This window comes from Atta colombica, unplaced genomic scaffold (genome assembly GCF_001594045.1).
Source record: "Atta colombica isolate Treedump-2 unplaced genomic scaffold, Acol1.0 scaffold187, whole genome shotgun sequence".
NCBI lineage: Eukaryota > Metazoa > Arthropoda > Insecta > Hymenoptera > Formicidae > Atta > Atta colombica.
This window is the reverse complement of record NW_017259279.1, coordinates 2,739,208-2,754,750: the sequence shown is the minus strand read 5'-3', so window position 1 is coordinate 2,754,750 and position 15,543 is coordinate 2,739,208. Positions and strand designations below refer to the sequence as shown.

The 15,543-nt window shown below is 33.1% G+C and overlaps 2 protein-coding genes across 2 annotated transcripts; one reads left to right on the top strand and one right to left on the bottom strand.

Annotated features, from left to right (window-relative positions):
* Window positions 1-1,868: 1,868 nt before the first annotated feature.
* On the top strand, window positions 1,869-4,777 carry LOC108686561 (digestive organ expansion factor homolog). Its single transcript, XM_018191927.1, has 2 exons — window positions 1,869-1,961; window positions 2,392-4,777. The coding sequence occupies exon 2, from the start codon at window positions 2,438-2,440 to the stop codon at window positions 4,775-4,777; it is 2,340 nt and encodes a 779-aa protein (XP_018047416.1). The 5' UTR covers window positions 1,869-1,961; window positions 2,392-2,437.
* A 604-nt stretch (window positions 4,778-5,381) lies between these two features.
* On the bottom strand, window positions 5,382-12,294 carry LOC108686578. Its single transcript, XM_018191952.1, is given in 3 exon segments — window positions 5,382-5,822; window positions 11,033-11,079; window positions 11,081-12,294. Coding segments are annotated over 3 exon segments (1,485 nt in total). The 3' UTR covers window positions 5,382-5,598.
* Window positions 12,295-15,543: the final 3,249 nt, after the last annotated feature.

Genomic DNA, 15,543 nt, shown 5'->3' with positions numbered 1-15,543 from the left:
TTGGTTTGCATTTAATATTAATATTAATATAATTAATTAATTTAATATTAATATAATATTAATTTATTAATTCTAATTTTTCAAATCAAGTATCGCCTTTACAGTTTTTGTAATCTATTTTTCTCAATTATTTATCATTTTTCATTATATATTATTATTCTTTATTATATTATTACAATTATTGTTATTATCATATTATTTTATTATTTCATTTTTATTTGGTTAATCATTTTTCTTATTTATCTTAATTCTTTTGAGACTTAAGATTTGTTAAAGGAAGCATATCTTTTGCATTCGACATTTACATGCAAGTACAAAAAACCCCCAAAAATTTTTAATCAATCTTTTTTCAAAAGTTAGATTTACAGAAATAATTTTCTTTTCAATTCAATTCGACTATTTTTTTTAAATCGTATCAAAAATATAATTTTATTTAAGTTCGTTGCTAATACGATTCGATTTGAATTTAGCCGCGCTAGATATAATCTTGTCGTCATTGTGCCAAAATCATATCCTTTCCGGTTTCCTCTCAACGATCATTTCCGTGAAGTTCGCGCGCGTATAGGTGCCTTTTCGTGCTGACGCTGACGCTCAATGCTCATTTTCATCGTCAAAATAAATTTTCATCGTCACATGATCAAAATTGAGGCTTGATATTCGTCAATTTCTATCAAGTGACTTATTTTAACGCCGAAAATGAGCGTCAGCATGAAAACTGAAAAGGCACCTTACCGTCATTCGAATGTCGTTGACCACGACTCGCGAATCGTATCAACGAAATGGCGTTTATACTTAGTTCCGCACCCGCGTTTGTGTTCGAATTGAAGTGTAAAGTGATTTAGTGTGAAGTGTGAAGCGATGTTACGTCGAAACGTTTGTTACGTTTGTTAAAAAAGGATGCAGTTTTCGTGCAACCTTGAAATTGTTCCAGAAAGTCGAATATTTTTGGCGCAACGGTGAACAGAACGCTGTTTCGATGGTGAGTTTTTATGATTCTTTTCAGCGAAATTTCTTAATTGCCTTAATTAATTAAAATTGTGATTGTTTTGACATCTTTCGAAAACGACAATAACGTGAATTAATAGATATGAATGAATATTAGGGTAATTCTTACGATATAATGTTCAAACGAATTTTTTTTTAAATAAGATGAAATAAGAACAATTGGAAATTAACGTAATACACAGTATTATTATTAAATCTTTTGTAAAGATATTAATATTTTTATTCAAAAAAAAATAATGCAAGAATTCATCTGGCATCGGTTTAGTTTTGTAATTGGCGCATCTAGAGTACATTTCACTTGACGTTTGCAGCGCTTGTAAGCATCATTTCATATCCTTTTTAAACATCTGATAAACAACAAGGACAATTATATCATTCACAGCATTGCGAACGCCGTGGAAATGAATGGGCTCCGAACAATAAAAGGAATAGAGAAATAAGAATTTCAACATAATGTGTATCCACAATATATAATTTCTAATTTCTAATTTCTTTCTTAAATAGATCGAAATTTTATTCTCTGTTCTCTGTTTCTTTCTAACGTATTCCACATTTTCAAAATGGCGACTAATGCATATTCGCATGAATGTAATCGCGCATTTCCTTTTTGCTTTGGCATGATTGGTTCATTCTTCTCGGGATAAATGATTACGCAAGTTATTGGTGCATCTGCGTAATGCAGTACTGTAGACACCTTTAGTTTGCTAGTGTCTGTGTTTGTACCGCCAGAGAGAAACCTGAGTTTGAGAACTACGTGACTACATTTTCTGACACTATCGATAAAATCATATTGTTGAAAATAGATGTGGTTCGCGACTGTACTAAATTTTCAGGACAGAATCCGATTATCTATAAGTCGGAACCAGGTTATGTGCACGTGAGATTATTGCATACAAAAGTAATTAACTGTTGGAAACAGAATGATTAATTAATTAAGTTTGAGCGAGCACTCTAAGGTACGTTTACTGAAAATTGGATTTGTTTAAATTGATATGCTACAAATTTAATTATTTTTTTATCAATAATTGAATGTGTATATGAAAAGTTATGTCAGGTTAAATTGATTATCATATTATTCTTATCGCATGTTACTATCTAAAGTATGAAGTTAACAGTATATTCATTGAAAATAAAATTTTACAATAAAATAAACACAAGTTGTACTAGTATACTAGAAACTCAAACAATACGAATAAATTGAATATGAATGAAAACTTTACTTAGATTAATTATTATGCTACCTATTTCTTATCACATGTTGCCAGCTGAAGTAACAGTATATTTATTAAAAATAAAATTTTGCAATAAAGAAATAAATATAAATTGTATTATTAGAAACTTTTAAATTTGATTAATTGTATATGTATTTATGTTTTTTTTTTCTAGTAATACATATAATCCATACAGATAAAATCAGAATTACATTATTTCAATGGCTCCGATGAAACAAAAGCGATCATTTCATTATAAAAAGAGAAAAATCGATGAACGCTATGAAAAGCGACCAAAACCAAAAAAAGAAAAATTCGATTTAAGGAAAGCGTCTTATATTAAAGAACGTGATGCAAAGAATGAAGAAATTGAAGCTCGCAGGCGAATAATGGAAGAGGAGAAAATACGTCAACGATTAGAGGAAAGTACTGACAGTTCTGAAGAAGAAGAAGTTGATCCTTGGATGCTTTATATATCTAAGTTATCTGGTTATAAGCACACAAATTTAGTAGAAAAATTAAGGAAGCCAATTGTGACAAGTTCGGAAAGTGAAAACGAAGATTCTGATACACAGAATAAAAATGAAACAAACTCGAAGGAAAAAATAAAAAAAATTAAGAGCATGAAAAAGAAAAACATTGAAGAAAAGAATGAAGAATCTGAAGCAAATGAAGAATCTTCTGATCAGGATGAAGAGATTTTATTCAAGATAAAAGAAGATGATTATGAAGATGCTGAGACTACTCAAGAAGACATTGGCCATTTGAGAGATCCATTCTCTTTGCATTTACGTAATGATATGGATGATGAACTGTATAAAGCAGTCTCTGCAACGCCACAGATTATGGAGACCACGACGTTATTATGGCCTACATTAGGGAATCTAATATGTCATATTCCAAAACCAGCTGTTGATTCAAACAACAAAGTAGTAAAAGTAAAAAAGCTTTTGGATGATGAAGAGAAACAATATACAAATTATGGTAAGCTTCCTATTCTGATTGAGAACGTCAACTGGAACAAATTGCATGTAAAATCACAGATTCAAAATAATTTGATTAAAACTAATTATAATAACATAAAGGATGCTGTAGAAAAAAATTCACCTTTGACTTCTCTTCAAAGGGAATTGTTTTCGGTGATAAATAATTATCAAGACTTGCATTATCCTGGAAGAACATTTTCCAATGCCGATGAAATACGATTCGTTTATTGCCTGCATGTAATTAATCATGTTCTGAAGACCCGAACAAAAATACTGCATCATAATGCAAAATTAGCAAAGGCCAATCGTAGTGGCATGGGAGAAGTTCCAAACGAGTACAAGGATCAGGGTTTAGTTAGACCCAAAGTACTTATAATAGTGCCATTCAAACATTCTTGTTTGAAGATAGTCGAGATGTTTATTTCGATTTTGTTTGGAGAAGACAAAGGCGGTTCTGTCATTAACAAGCTGCGATTCATGGAAGATTTTACTGGAAACGAATTAGCGATGCCCAAGAAGAATCCTAAACCAATAGATTACGAACTGACCTTGCAAGGAAATATCGACGACAAGTTCAAGATAGGCATGGCGCTTACCAAAAAAACTCTCAAGTTGTATACGAATTTCTATTCTTCCGACATTATAATCGGTTCGCCGTTGGGTCTCAGGAGAGTAGTAGGTGCAGAAGGCGAAACGGTAAGAGACTACGATTTCTTGTCATCTATAGAGTTGCTAATCATGGATCAGATTGACACGGTTCTCATGCAAAACTGGGATCATCTGTATCAAGTTTTGGATTACATGCATCTACAACCCAAAAAATCTCACGATATTGATTACTCTCGTCTCAGAAGTTGGTGCGTGAATGGCTGGACAAAGTATTACAGACAGACACTGATCTTCTCCAGTATCGAAACACCATATATAAACACGATACTGATTAGGAAATGCTTTAACTACGCCGGCCAAGTGAAAGTACTGAATGCATTGGAACTAGGCTCGATTCATGACGTAATTATTAAAGTTCCACAGGTCTTCTACAGATTCGACGCTTCCGATCTTTGTCAAGCTATTGATAGCAGACTGGATTTCTTTCTGAAAGAGATATTGCCGCGATACACGGATCCTATATACAATCACACATTAATCTATGTGCCGTGCTATTTCGACTTCGTATATCTGCGCAATCGCATGATGAAGGAGAAGATGAGTTTCACGATGATCAACGAGTATACCCAGGATCGAAAGGTCGCCCGAGCGAGGGATATGTTCTTTCACAGCGACGCACATTTTCTCCTCTATACAGAACGCTGGCATTTCTGGCGCAGAACGAGGATAAAGGGTATCCGTCACCTTATATTCTACCAGTTGCCTACTTATCCACATTTCTACAGCGAAATATGTAATCTGATGGATAATCTGTATCAAAATCCACGTTCCGGCACAGAGTACAATATGTCTGTAACCGTTATTTATAACAAATTTGACGCTATAACTCTCGCCCAAATAGTGGGTCAGAGTAGAGCCACTAAAATGATAGAATCAGAATCTAAAGTACACACGATTAAATGTTGACTTGAATTATCTTTTTATATTTGTATATATATGCGAAGAGATAATTATAAGTAATTTAATAATTACAAACGCGTAATTTTATACAACTGTGCTGTCGCTGTTAATAAAGTAATTATTTTAGAAATAAAATGTAAAATAATTATTTCAATAATATGAGCTTTATTAATAATCATAAAAAACTTACATAAAAACATCGAGTAAATGTTAATCACGATAAAAAATACGTTAGAATTATAACGTATTTCTATTTTATCATTGCATATACTTCTCTTTCCAATATTAATAATTACAAAAATATTTTGATAGTTTTTTAACTATCAATATAATGAAGAAACTTGATGAAAAGAATCTAAACAAATGATCCTTCAAGAAAAATTACACTTGTAATTTAATCGTTTTATTACACAATGAATACAAAATTTGTTTGATTTATTTGAATTTATAGAAGAGATAAAGTCTGCGATGGAATATACATATATAATTTTCTCTGTAATTCCATTACTTATTGTTAATTTCTTCTATCGTATCTTCGCAATAGTGTCATTCACGTAATTCTATAGATAATTAAATACTTAAATTATTTCAATGTATTTAGTTTCTATATTTGTCTCAGTGAGTAGTTCCTAGTCTCTATTAGGTTCTCATTTGGCAAATTCTGATCAATATGATTTCTAACGTTTTCTGTCCATAAAGAACTAAAAGAGAATTGCTTCTCTAAATGTACTAATAGATATTGGTACTCTATTAGCGATTACTAGTTCGGTTTCCTTGCACTTTATTACTTTCGACACGAGATGTGAAAAGTCTGATCATACGTTCGTTTATGTAACACTCTCATCATCTTCGCTCGTAATGCTAGTGAAATTATTATAATTTCCTGTTGTCGATATTGATGTGAGCTCTACGGATGTCTCCCTGACGTCCGCAATTTCCGTGAAGACTTCCGAGAAACTTTTTTGTTGTTGAGTGATCGATAAATCAATTTGTTCCAATTGTTTATTTTCTACCGTCGTAGATCTCGCTGTCATCCTTTCGATCTGCGTTTCTGTGAAAAAAGAATATCATTAAATTGCAAAGATAATTGCAACACACACACACACACACACACACACACACACACACACACACACAGACACCACACTAACTAATACAAAATATTTGTAATACGTTACAGAAATTACATAGATTCATACAAGCATTTAAGAATCAGCTAGACCGTTTTAAGACATTGATTTCTATAGTTAGTATTATCATATATACGCGATCGACGTCGTATAAGATGTTGTTTACAGAAATTAATTTATGTTTAATTTTTTCAAACATTTTATAAAATGTAATATACTCGCAAGACAAATTTTTTATTTCTATTGATATTACAACGTAATTTTTTTTTTATTTTAATAGTATAGGATATTTCTTTATGTTTTATGCGAATTTTGTAAGATTAATATTTCACAAGGCATTTATATTTTCACACATGAAATTTATAGTGTACAGTTTTTCAAAATATTATATTTCTATTGTATAAAACTTGTACGTTTTATATAAATTTATATTATTATATAAAACTTCTTAAGGCTTCTGGAGCTTTCAAAATTAATTTTTTATTGAAAAATGTCTTCTTATCGAAATGTGCCCCAATTACACGGAAAAAAACAGTTTTATTAAAGTATTTAAAAATTAGTTGAATATAAATCAGAAAATAAATGTTAAATTATCAAAATAATTTTGTAGGACACTCAAACTGGTTGCTATCATGTCGAAATCTTTTACAGCATTGCTCATTATATTTGAGTATTGTGATTGTTCTGTATATAATAATTTTGATAGTTCAACAAAATTATTTCTAGATCTGTATCTATAGCTAGATTTTTAGATTCTTCGTAGAATGAAGTGTAGAATTATAATTCTATATGATTTTTAATGTATCAGCATGAAATTCTCAACAAAGGTTCGCGTTGCAATGACAACGCCTTTACCGTTTGAGATTGGTGGAGTCGTGAGGGAGTCGAGGGAAGGAGTCTTTGAACACTCCTGCTTGTCGATTCTCATCCTTCTAACTGCCTGATCCTTAGGATTCCAGACGAAGGTGTAATACAAGGAGAGCAGTATAGCAGCCATGCTGACAAATATGACATACGCGACCACTGTTAATACTCGTACCAGCTTCTGCTTGTGTTTCGGTTCATAGAGCTTATCTTTTCGTTCGTCCCCAGCAAAACGGATCTCATTAGATGCCGGCGGTTTGCTCTCGCGATTACCCAGGGTGCGACCGATGCTCGCCATCACATTGTGGGCGCTCATTTTTCGTGGCAATTGCATCCTTGACTCCGTGAAAATTCACGTCTCAATCGATGAGACGATCATCCCACGGATGGACCTCGACGAGAAGAACTCGAAAGAAATCGTATAAGTGCAGACTTTTTCTCTTGGCTGAAAAGCAAACGTTCGTGATGTTGATCGCGGAATAGTTTGTGTAAGAGTCGCAAATATTTTTTCGAAAAAAATTGTCGAAATCGTACAGCATTTTTAAGTTATTAACCATCTATCGTAACTGCCTATTAACTTGGATGAATTTATTTTTGCAAAAAGCGGTGGATAAATTTTAATTCTAAAATATTTTTAGAAATAAATTCTTAGGAATGACATTTTTGATTGAATATTTTTTAGTAAATATTTCAACGATGCCGCATAACTAGTCAATATAATTATAATTACGCTCTTAAATAATTTTTGACAGTTCTTTTTTACACTATATTTCCAAGTAAGCATACCTCGACGTTAAAACATTCGCGCGTTTATTTCCAGCAGCATCACATGCTTCCGGGATGCTCGATTTGTCCTTGCGCCTTCGCAGATTCCATTTATAATTAAAGGTACTCTTGTTCGAATTATACTGTTCAATCACATCGCGAGTGAGAGACGTATTTCGCAGACGCGACAGGGCGTGCCTCGCTCTCGCAAGTTCGAGATTGTGCGGAGAAGGATTGACTCACGCGTTCGAGATCGATAAGCCGAGCTTTTGGCTCTTTCGTTTTCATCACGGGACTAAACACGCGCGTTTTATCGCTGGCTATTTCTGTGTGCCGGCTTTCGTGGATGGCCGTATCTCGCCCCGTACGTCGCGAATACGGAAAAAAAGCACACCCACCTCGGATAGGTGCACCGGGAAGCAGCACCCAGTGCGCAAACTCCGGAACCTTGATCAGCCCAGAGAGAAGCTTTTGCTTCTCATGCTAGCCAGAGGCTGATAAACTTATGAGGCTGCGAAGATCTCCATTTAAAATGATTTTAGTAATAATAATTTTCAAACAATTTTTCCAAAAAATATATGTGAAAATATATTTGAATAATTTTTGCATAAAATATATGTAAAAATATATGTAAAAATATATTTGAATAATTTTTGCATGTTTATAAGATTTTTAAATATTTTTCGCGTTTCCTAAATAATGAAACAAAAAAGATTCGCAGTTTTCTTATAAGTGTATAGAAAATTAATCAGATATCTTAAGAAGGATTTCAAAAATTTGACTCACATAAAACTTTCGAGACCAGACTATAGTCATTTTTTTTAAAGTTTTGTATTCTCTCTATTTATATTTTATATAATTTGAACAAGTACTATTATTATTTGAAAATTTTTTACTCACTGGAGTTTAAATTCAAAATTCACAAATCTATAAGAAACAACTAAAGAAAATAAAAAAAGAATACAAAAATATTTTTTGACGCGTAAAAGAAAATTATATTGTTATAGATGATTTTATATAAATAGTGGAATAATAATATATAAATGTATTTAATTTGAAAAAAAAACCTCAAATATTTCGCAAATTAAATCCATTTATATTCATTGTCCTTCTACACCTGTTAGCATATTTTTCTCTAAATGCGCAATAGATACAAGTTTATAATTAAAAGTTTAAAAAATGGATTACAGATGTAATTCATTTTTTTGTCGTAGAAAATAACGTAAAAGCATGCAACATTTTATTTTGGAAAGATGATTCTTCTAAAATAAATTGCAGAAAATTCGCGTAATTTACATTGAAAAAGAATCGTCTTCCTAAAGTTTACTCAATTTAAGAGAGCTGTTTCGTAAATATATGGAAAAAAAATTAGAGAAAAGACGAGCAGAATATTTTATCGATGAGATATAGCACAGTCTCGAAAATGGAATTAAATTAACGAGAGCTGAATAAAGACTGGAGAGCTGCCTGAACTACTAAGCAATTTCGTTTTGAGAATGGATCGACGTAACTTTGTCGTTTTACTTATCCCATAAAAGGTGGCGCGCCTTTGTTTTAATAGAACGTCACAACGCAGCCCCCTTGATCTTTTCTTCAGCAAACAAGGTGCATTATTCGATTCCCTTGGTGTAAGTTTCATACAATTAAGAAAACAGGCGCGAACCTGGAAAACAGCTACAGATTCTGAGAAATTATGGCCGAGTATCCGTTAAATTATGTAAAGTGTCTTCGACACAAATACTCTAAGAAATATTTTACTCTGTGAAATATCGCGAAGAGGGATCCTTCAAGCTTTTAGAATTAAACGCCCGATATTTTCGTTTTTTTTTTAAATCTGTATTTATACTTTAAAGATTTAACTTATAAGACATTTTGTTTATTTTTAGTGTCAAATACATTATCTATTTTTTTTGTGTATATACGATTCATCAATGATAGTTTCTTATTAATATTTTATAGTGTAAAATTTTTTTAGTTTGAAATTTGTATTAACATTAGAATGCTATCGTTATTGAGAGGTATTGCTATCGGTATTTTAAGTACAAGGAAGTAGGCCACTCTTAATTAATATTATACAACAATGTTTATTATACAAGTTTTTATAATTTTAATGAGAATATTTATTATCTCTTTTATAAACAAAAATGAAATATATTAACTTAAAAGGAAAGAAGGAATAAGCATTAATTCAATCTTAAAACGATGAAGTATGTCTAATTGTGTGTATTTCCATATTTAAATGAAATATATAATAACACAAAATAATAATACTAAACTGCTTAAAAATTCATTTATCATTTTCTCTATTATAATAATGAGATTTTATATTATAATAATGAGCTACTAGGAGATTTAAACTGACATATAACGAATAAAATTTTTAAAAGCTTTGTTTATTCCACCTTTTAATAATAACAAATTGAATCTCCTACCAGTGGAGGCATAGCTTAATGCTTAATTACTTTGTTCACTTGTACGTAAAATTTACGTACCGATAGCATTTTAGGATTAATTATTTTTATCTTATGATTAACGCTTTATACGATAAATTATTCCCAAAATTGAGAATTTTTTATTTTATAGTTTTTTCGTAAGCAGAGATTTATTTACTGCAATATCATCTAATAATTAATTATAATATATTCATGAGTTATCGGATCTTGAATATGATGTAACATTGAAGAAGCCATATAATAGATCGAGCTGACCCTGTTTCGCTTATTACTCAGTGACAGTGCGGATAATCATCGTATACCAATCCATCGATTTATTTCTAAGGCTTTAATCATTGCTCTTCATCTGTCATGTCTGTTAAGAATCTTTTTTTTTTTCAGTCAAGAAAGAAAATTACTTTTTGGTTTTTTATATATTTTAGTAAAATCTCTATTTCTCAAATAAAAAGTATCTTTAAAAAATATTATAAATACAAATATAAATTATTAAAAATATAAATATAAGATATATAATTTACATTTGTAATGAGAACATAAAATAATATCAAATAGATTCGAAGAAATATTCAGTAGAGATAAATTAATTTAATGTAAATTCAGAAATTTCAAACAATGAACAACCAAATGCTTCGCATATTTATTTATATTCGAATGAACAACAGACTTTGACGAGAGCATAAACTACAACAGATGTTCCAGCAGATGCAAAAGCATCAGTAATCATTTATTTCGAGTTTCAAAGCTAACAGAAACACGAATTCAATAATTATTTAAACTTTTATTTATTTCATATTCTACTTATTAATTTAATTTAGAATTATACGGTCGTATTATTTTGTTATTAAAAATATGCTATTACTAAAAACGGAGTTGCCTGCTTTGTGGATTTATAGGAAACGTTACGATTCAGGGTAAGGAAACCGAAAATGACGTAACGCTCATTGTATAATCATATATTCATTGTATAATCACACAGTCACGTTTCGCGCGGCTCTGTTTATCTCAGCGCCTCTAAGAGAGGCTTGGCAGATCAGCGCGAATTCTCTCACCTTCGGAATTTCTCATTCTCGCGATGCGTAGCCGTGATTTTACGATGGTCATTCGACGTCTGATGGAATCCCGGATCGTCGATAAGTCCTGAGTCGCGAGATGACGTGTCGATCGATACTTTGTCACGCGCGATTTGTCTGATCTGGTCGTTCGAAGAGTAATTTTCCTGAGAGTTTCTAATACTATCATTCACGTATCTCTCCAATATAATGCTCGTTTGTACACTATTTGAATTATTTTCTCGATTGTTGTTAATCAACCGGCGATTGTCAGTTTCGTTTTCTTTCATTGGTTCTTTTCTATCGGTCTTCAGAAAATCTTGGGTCATTTTGGAAGATTCGTCTTCGAAAACGCGTCGATCGCTGCCATTGATAATCTCGCTATTTCTCGTCACGTTACTGAATTCGCGTATAACATACGATTCAATGGCACCGAGACTCTTTTTGTTATATTGATTCTTTTTATCGATAATTGGATTGACATTGACAGAATCTCTATCGAGTCTCTGCTTCGTTTTAATTTCGGAAATAGTCAAGAACTTCGATGTGGAAGATGTGCTTTCAACGTTCAGAGTACTTACAGAATCCGCGAATTCTACAGGCAGATCATTATAAGTCTTTTCTTCGGATATATTTTCACTCGCGGATTTACCGTGTCGATTTATCGAGATCGTCTTCTCTGCAGGACTAACTGTCGAGTTAAGCACTTTTTCCGCGAACGAATTGTTGAATCCGCTGGACTTTGTCGTCTCTTGCGACGAATGTCGCGTTTGAGCGCGCAGGGTATCCACGAGCGAGTGTCTCAGCTTCAACAATGCCGCGTTTAATTCTAGTTTTTTTTCAAGCTTTATTTTATCTTGGAAATCATCGACATTGTACATGTGATGCACCATGCGACCCATGAGAAGAGGTTTGTACATGGGATTGCCTTCGTTCTGCAGGAGAAAGTTGCTATCCTTCTTCGTCTCCTCCGAGGGCGGCGCGATTAGGAACTGCATCTGCGGATCCATCCGTAAACGTTCTCGTTGTATGAATCTCGGATTCGGTGGTTCCCACAGGAATATGTAATAAGCACTCAACAGAATAGCCACGAAACTCACTGAGAACAGATAGGCCATCACGGTGAGCACGCGGATGATCTTCTTAGATCCACGATTCTCGTAGATCTCCGCGTTTGGATCCTTCGCCGGTACATCCACCGGAGAATCCGATGAGAAAGCGTCCTGCGATCTTCCCTCGCCGCTACTGTCCTCCCTGCTCATCTCGACTCACGTGTGATTTTCGGGATGTCTCAACGTGAAAATCTGAGATCAACTCGGATCAATTCGGTTTTCTCAATCATGACTCTGTGTTCTCGCGGGCATCGCGGAAGAAGATATCTTCTCTTCGCTGTTCATCGCGAGGCTGATCCTCTCGAAATTTTTCTGTACAGTTCTCTGGAGAATTATTTGCATACAGCAAAAGCGATAGTCTTCGACGATTTTCGGCGATTTTTATCAACTGCCATTCGTAGTTAAATAAAGGAAACGAGTTTGTTATCTATCATTTATTTTAACGTTCTTTTCGAGCCTGGCTCATGTTAATCGCTTGATCGTTTGTTGCTTCAAGCAGCCATACATAAGAATGGTAAATATGGAAGAGAGACGTTCGGACACTGATCGAGGGGAAGCGTCCTGGTAGCGATAACACGCGCGACTGCAAGCTCTCGGCGAGCGACGCGCCGCGGGAAAGCTCGGCTTTGCGGAGTTCACCACGTGTTCGACAGCTCGCGCAAGCGTCTTCGCGTACCTGCCACATGGCCCAAGCTTACACCAAATCTTGACAACAGTCCGACAGTTTCCGAGTGACTTACGAGAGATTCTTTTACGAGCGATCTATCGCTGCAAAACAGAACATCATTTCATTTCATCGGCGAAACTATATCGATTTTATTAGTCCATCTTTTTATTGTAGGTACTCGTTAATAAAAATTTATTATTAATCTTGAGAATTTTCATTTCGCGGCAATTTTTCTTCCTCGTCCGCGACAATCGCGTCGTCGTGCTTAAAGTCGTGCAGCGATTTCGAGGAGTTCGTGCTGCTAACGGAAGTGAACGATTTCTGATCGTCGGAATCCTCTTCTTCACGCTCCGAAAAGGTATTAACATCGTCTCTCGAGGAGTTCAGCAATTCGGACATCAAGCAGTCTCTATTACGCTGTCCTATCTCTTCTAAGGAAGATTCTGTGGTCCTTGAAGATCCTTCAAGGCATCCTCTCTCTTCGATGTTCATAGACAGATTACTGCTCGTCGAGTTGAGTTGTCGCAGCAACCGATACAGCCAATTTCGAAAGTACTCCTTCATAACGATCTCGTTTTTGCTTTTCGTGGATAGAGATCGGACTTCTTCCGGACGCTTCTTCTCGACTTTTAAAAATTCCTCAAATTTCCGGAAGTCCTCCGCCGTGAAAATGTTCCTGTTCAATCTCACGCCAAAATCGGTCAACAGCGACGTCAATTGCCATTTTTTGTTTTTTTCGTTTTGTATGCGATTATTTGATTTCCAACTGCTCTTTCCGGTAGAGATAGATCTTTGCTCCGAAACAGGGTCAGATTTTTCCAAAGTGATCGAGGTATTCTCTTCTTCCTTCATGGAAAGTGTTCGCGAATTTTCGCCATTCGTTTCCACGGTTAAAGCTGTGGAAGGTCTCTCGGATCCGATCGATACGAACGGCAAATTGGGAATGGATTGTTGCTCGTTGAGTAGACGAAAGATTTGTATTAGTAGATCATTGGATCCTTCGAAAGCAGAGGACGTCGATACGGGCGTTTGTTGATTCTGCTGCGCGATTAACGAATTTAACGCTGGCATCAACGTGGGAGCGTATAACAAAACGGCTAACCTGTATAAGTATAATAATTATCCTAAATGAGATTTTTAAAAGTCGTTTACAAAAAAATAATTAGACTTCTGGTCATTTAACATGGATATTTATATTGATGACATCAGAAGTGAGAAAACACGTTAAGAAAAATATGAAAATTCTTGTAAAATATATTAAAATAGAAATATTTCTCGATAAGACAGTATTTGCATTTGACAGAATACTCTTGTAAAATATACTGGAAACACTATTTTTCAGAATTAAGTAAAATTATGTTTATCTTAATTTGACAGATGTTGATATAATTCAGTATTATTTTTTAAATATATAATTCAATTCCAAATATATAATTATTTATTGATCACACAAAGCAAGTTTTCAGTATATTTACGAATCTATTTTATAGATTGTAAATATTGTCTTATTTAATGTAGTTTGCAAGAATTTTCTCTTTGTGTATTTTTGTAACTTCTGACGTCAAAATCCAATATGACTGCAGTAAATCCTAGCCAGGAATCTTAATTTTACTTTTATTATGAATTATTAGAAAACATTATATTTTCATCGATTTTAATTTCGTATTAAGTACATAAACGATATCATTGAAACCATATCTTGTATCCTTATTATCCATTCAAACTCCATTGTCGTTAACAATTCTTGAGAGATATTTTTATATATCTTGGAAGGGAAATAAAAAGTATTTAAAAAACGAATATAAATAAATAAGCGGACTATAAATACCTCAAAAGCTGTATCGTGAGACCGCTAGAATCTAAAGTCGGATCAGTGGCCGAGTGAATTATAGAATTGTATGTTGTGTGTACTGTGCTCCTCGGGGTCGGCGTTCTTCTTTCGATTCGCGGATTCGTTCGATTTTCCCGATCAGTGTTTGAACTGAAAATACAAAACCAAAGAAATCTCCTATGATCAATAGATTACTTATAATTATTCATAAAATTATTCATAAGATTAAGACAAAATATTTCAAAAATTCGAAAGAATGTTTTGTGTAATGAGATAGAAAAAAAAGGGAAAGGAAAGAAATAAAATACTTTTATAAATCCTGTATTATCAGGATGATATTTAAAAGAAATATCTTTCTAAATAATTTGAAAGATAATCTGTTCATATTCAAGTAAAAATACTTCATTTCAATTATATTGAATTTCTCAATTGAGAAATGATAAAATTTAATTAGATACTGTTGGTCATTATTGTAAAATACATTGTTCTCATAAAAATTGCATTTTAAAGTTTAAAGTAATATTTGATTTTATAATTTCCAAACAAAAATTAGTTACCCATTCATACTGTTTCTAAGCCATAATTATTTAATGTTCTCTGTCTCGAACTGCTTAAAATTTCTCAATCACATAATTACATATAATACATATACATGTAATACAGATCAATCTAACAATATTACAGCATTATTGTGCTATATATAGATAATAATAAATTGTTACGAAAACCTCATGAAACGTAGGTCCTACTTGGTAATCTTCCAACAGTTGACTTGGCACAACGCCAATAAATAAGATGATTCGTATTTATACAAATTATAAGCTTGTTTCAAAGTGTCAGTTTCTGAATGGCATATTAATTTGGAGAAATGATGAAATTGAATTAGATGAAATGTTAACAA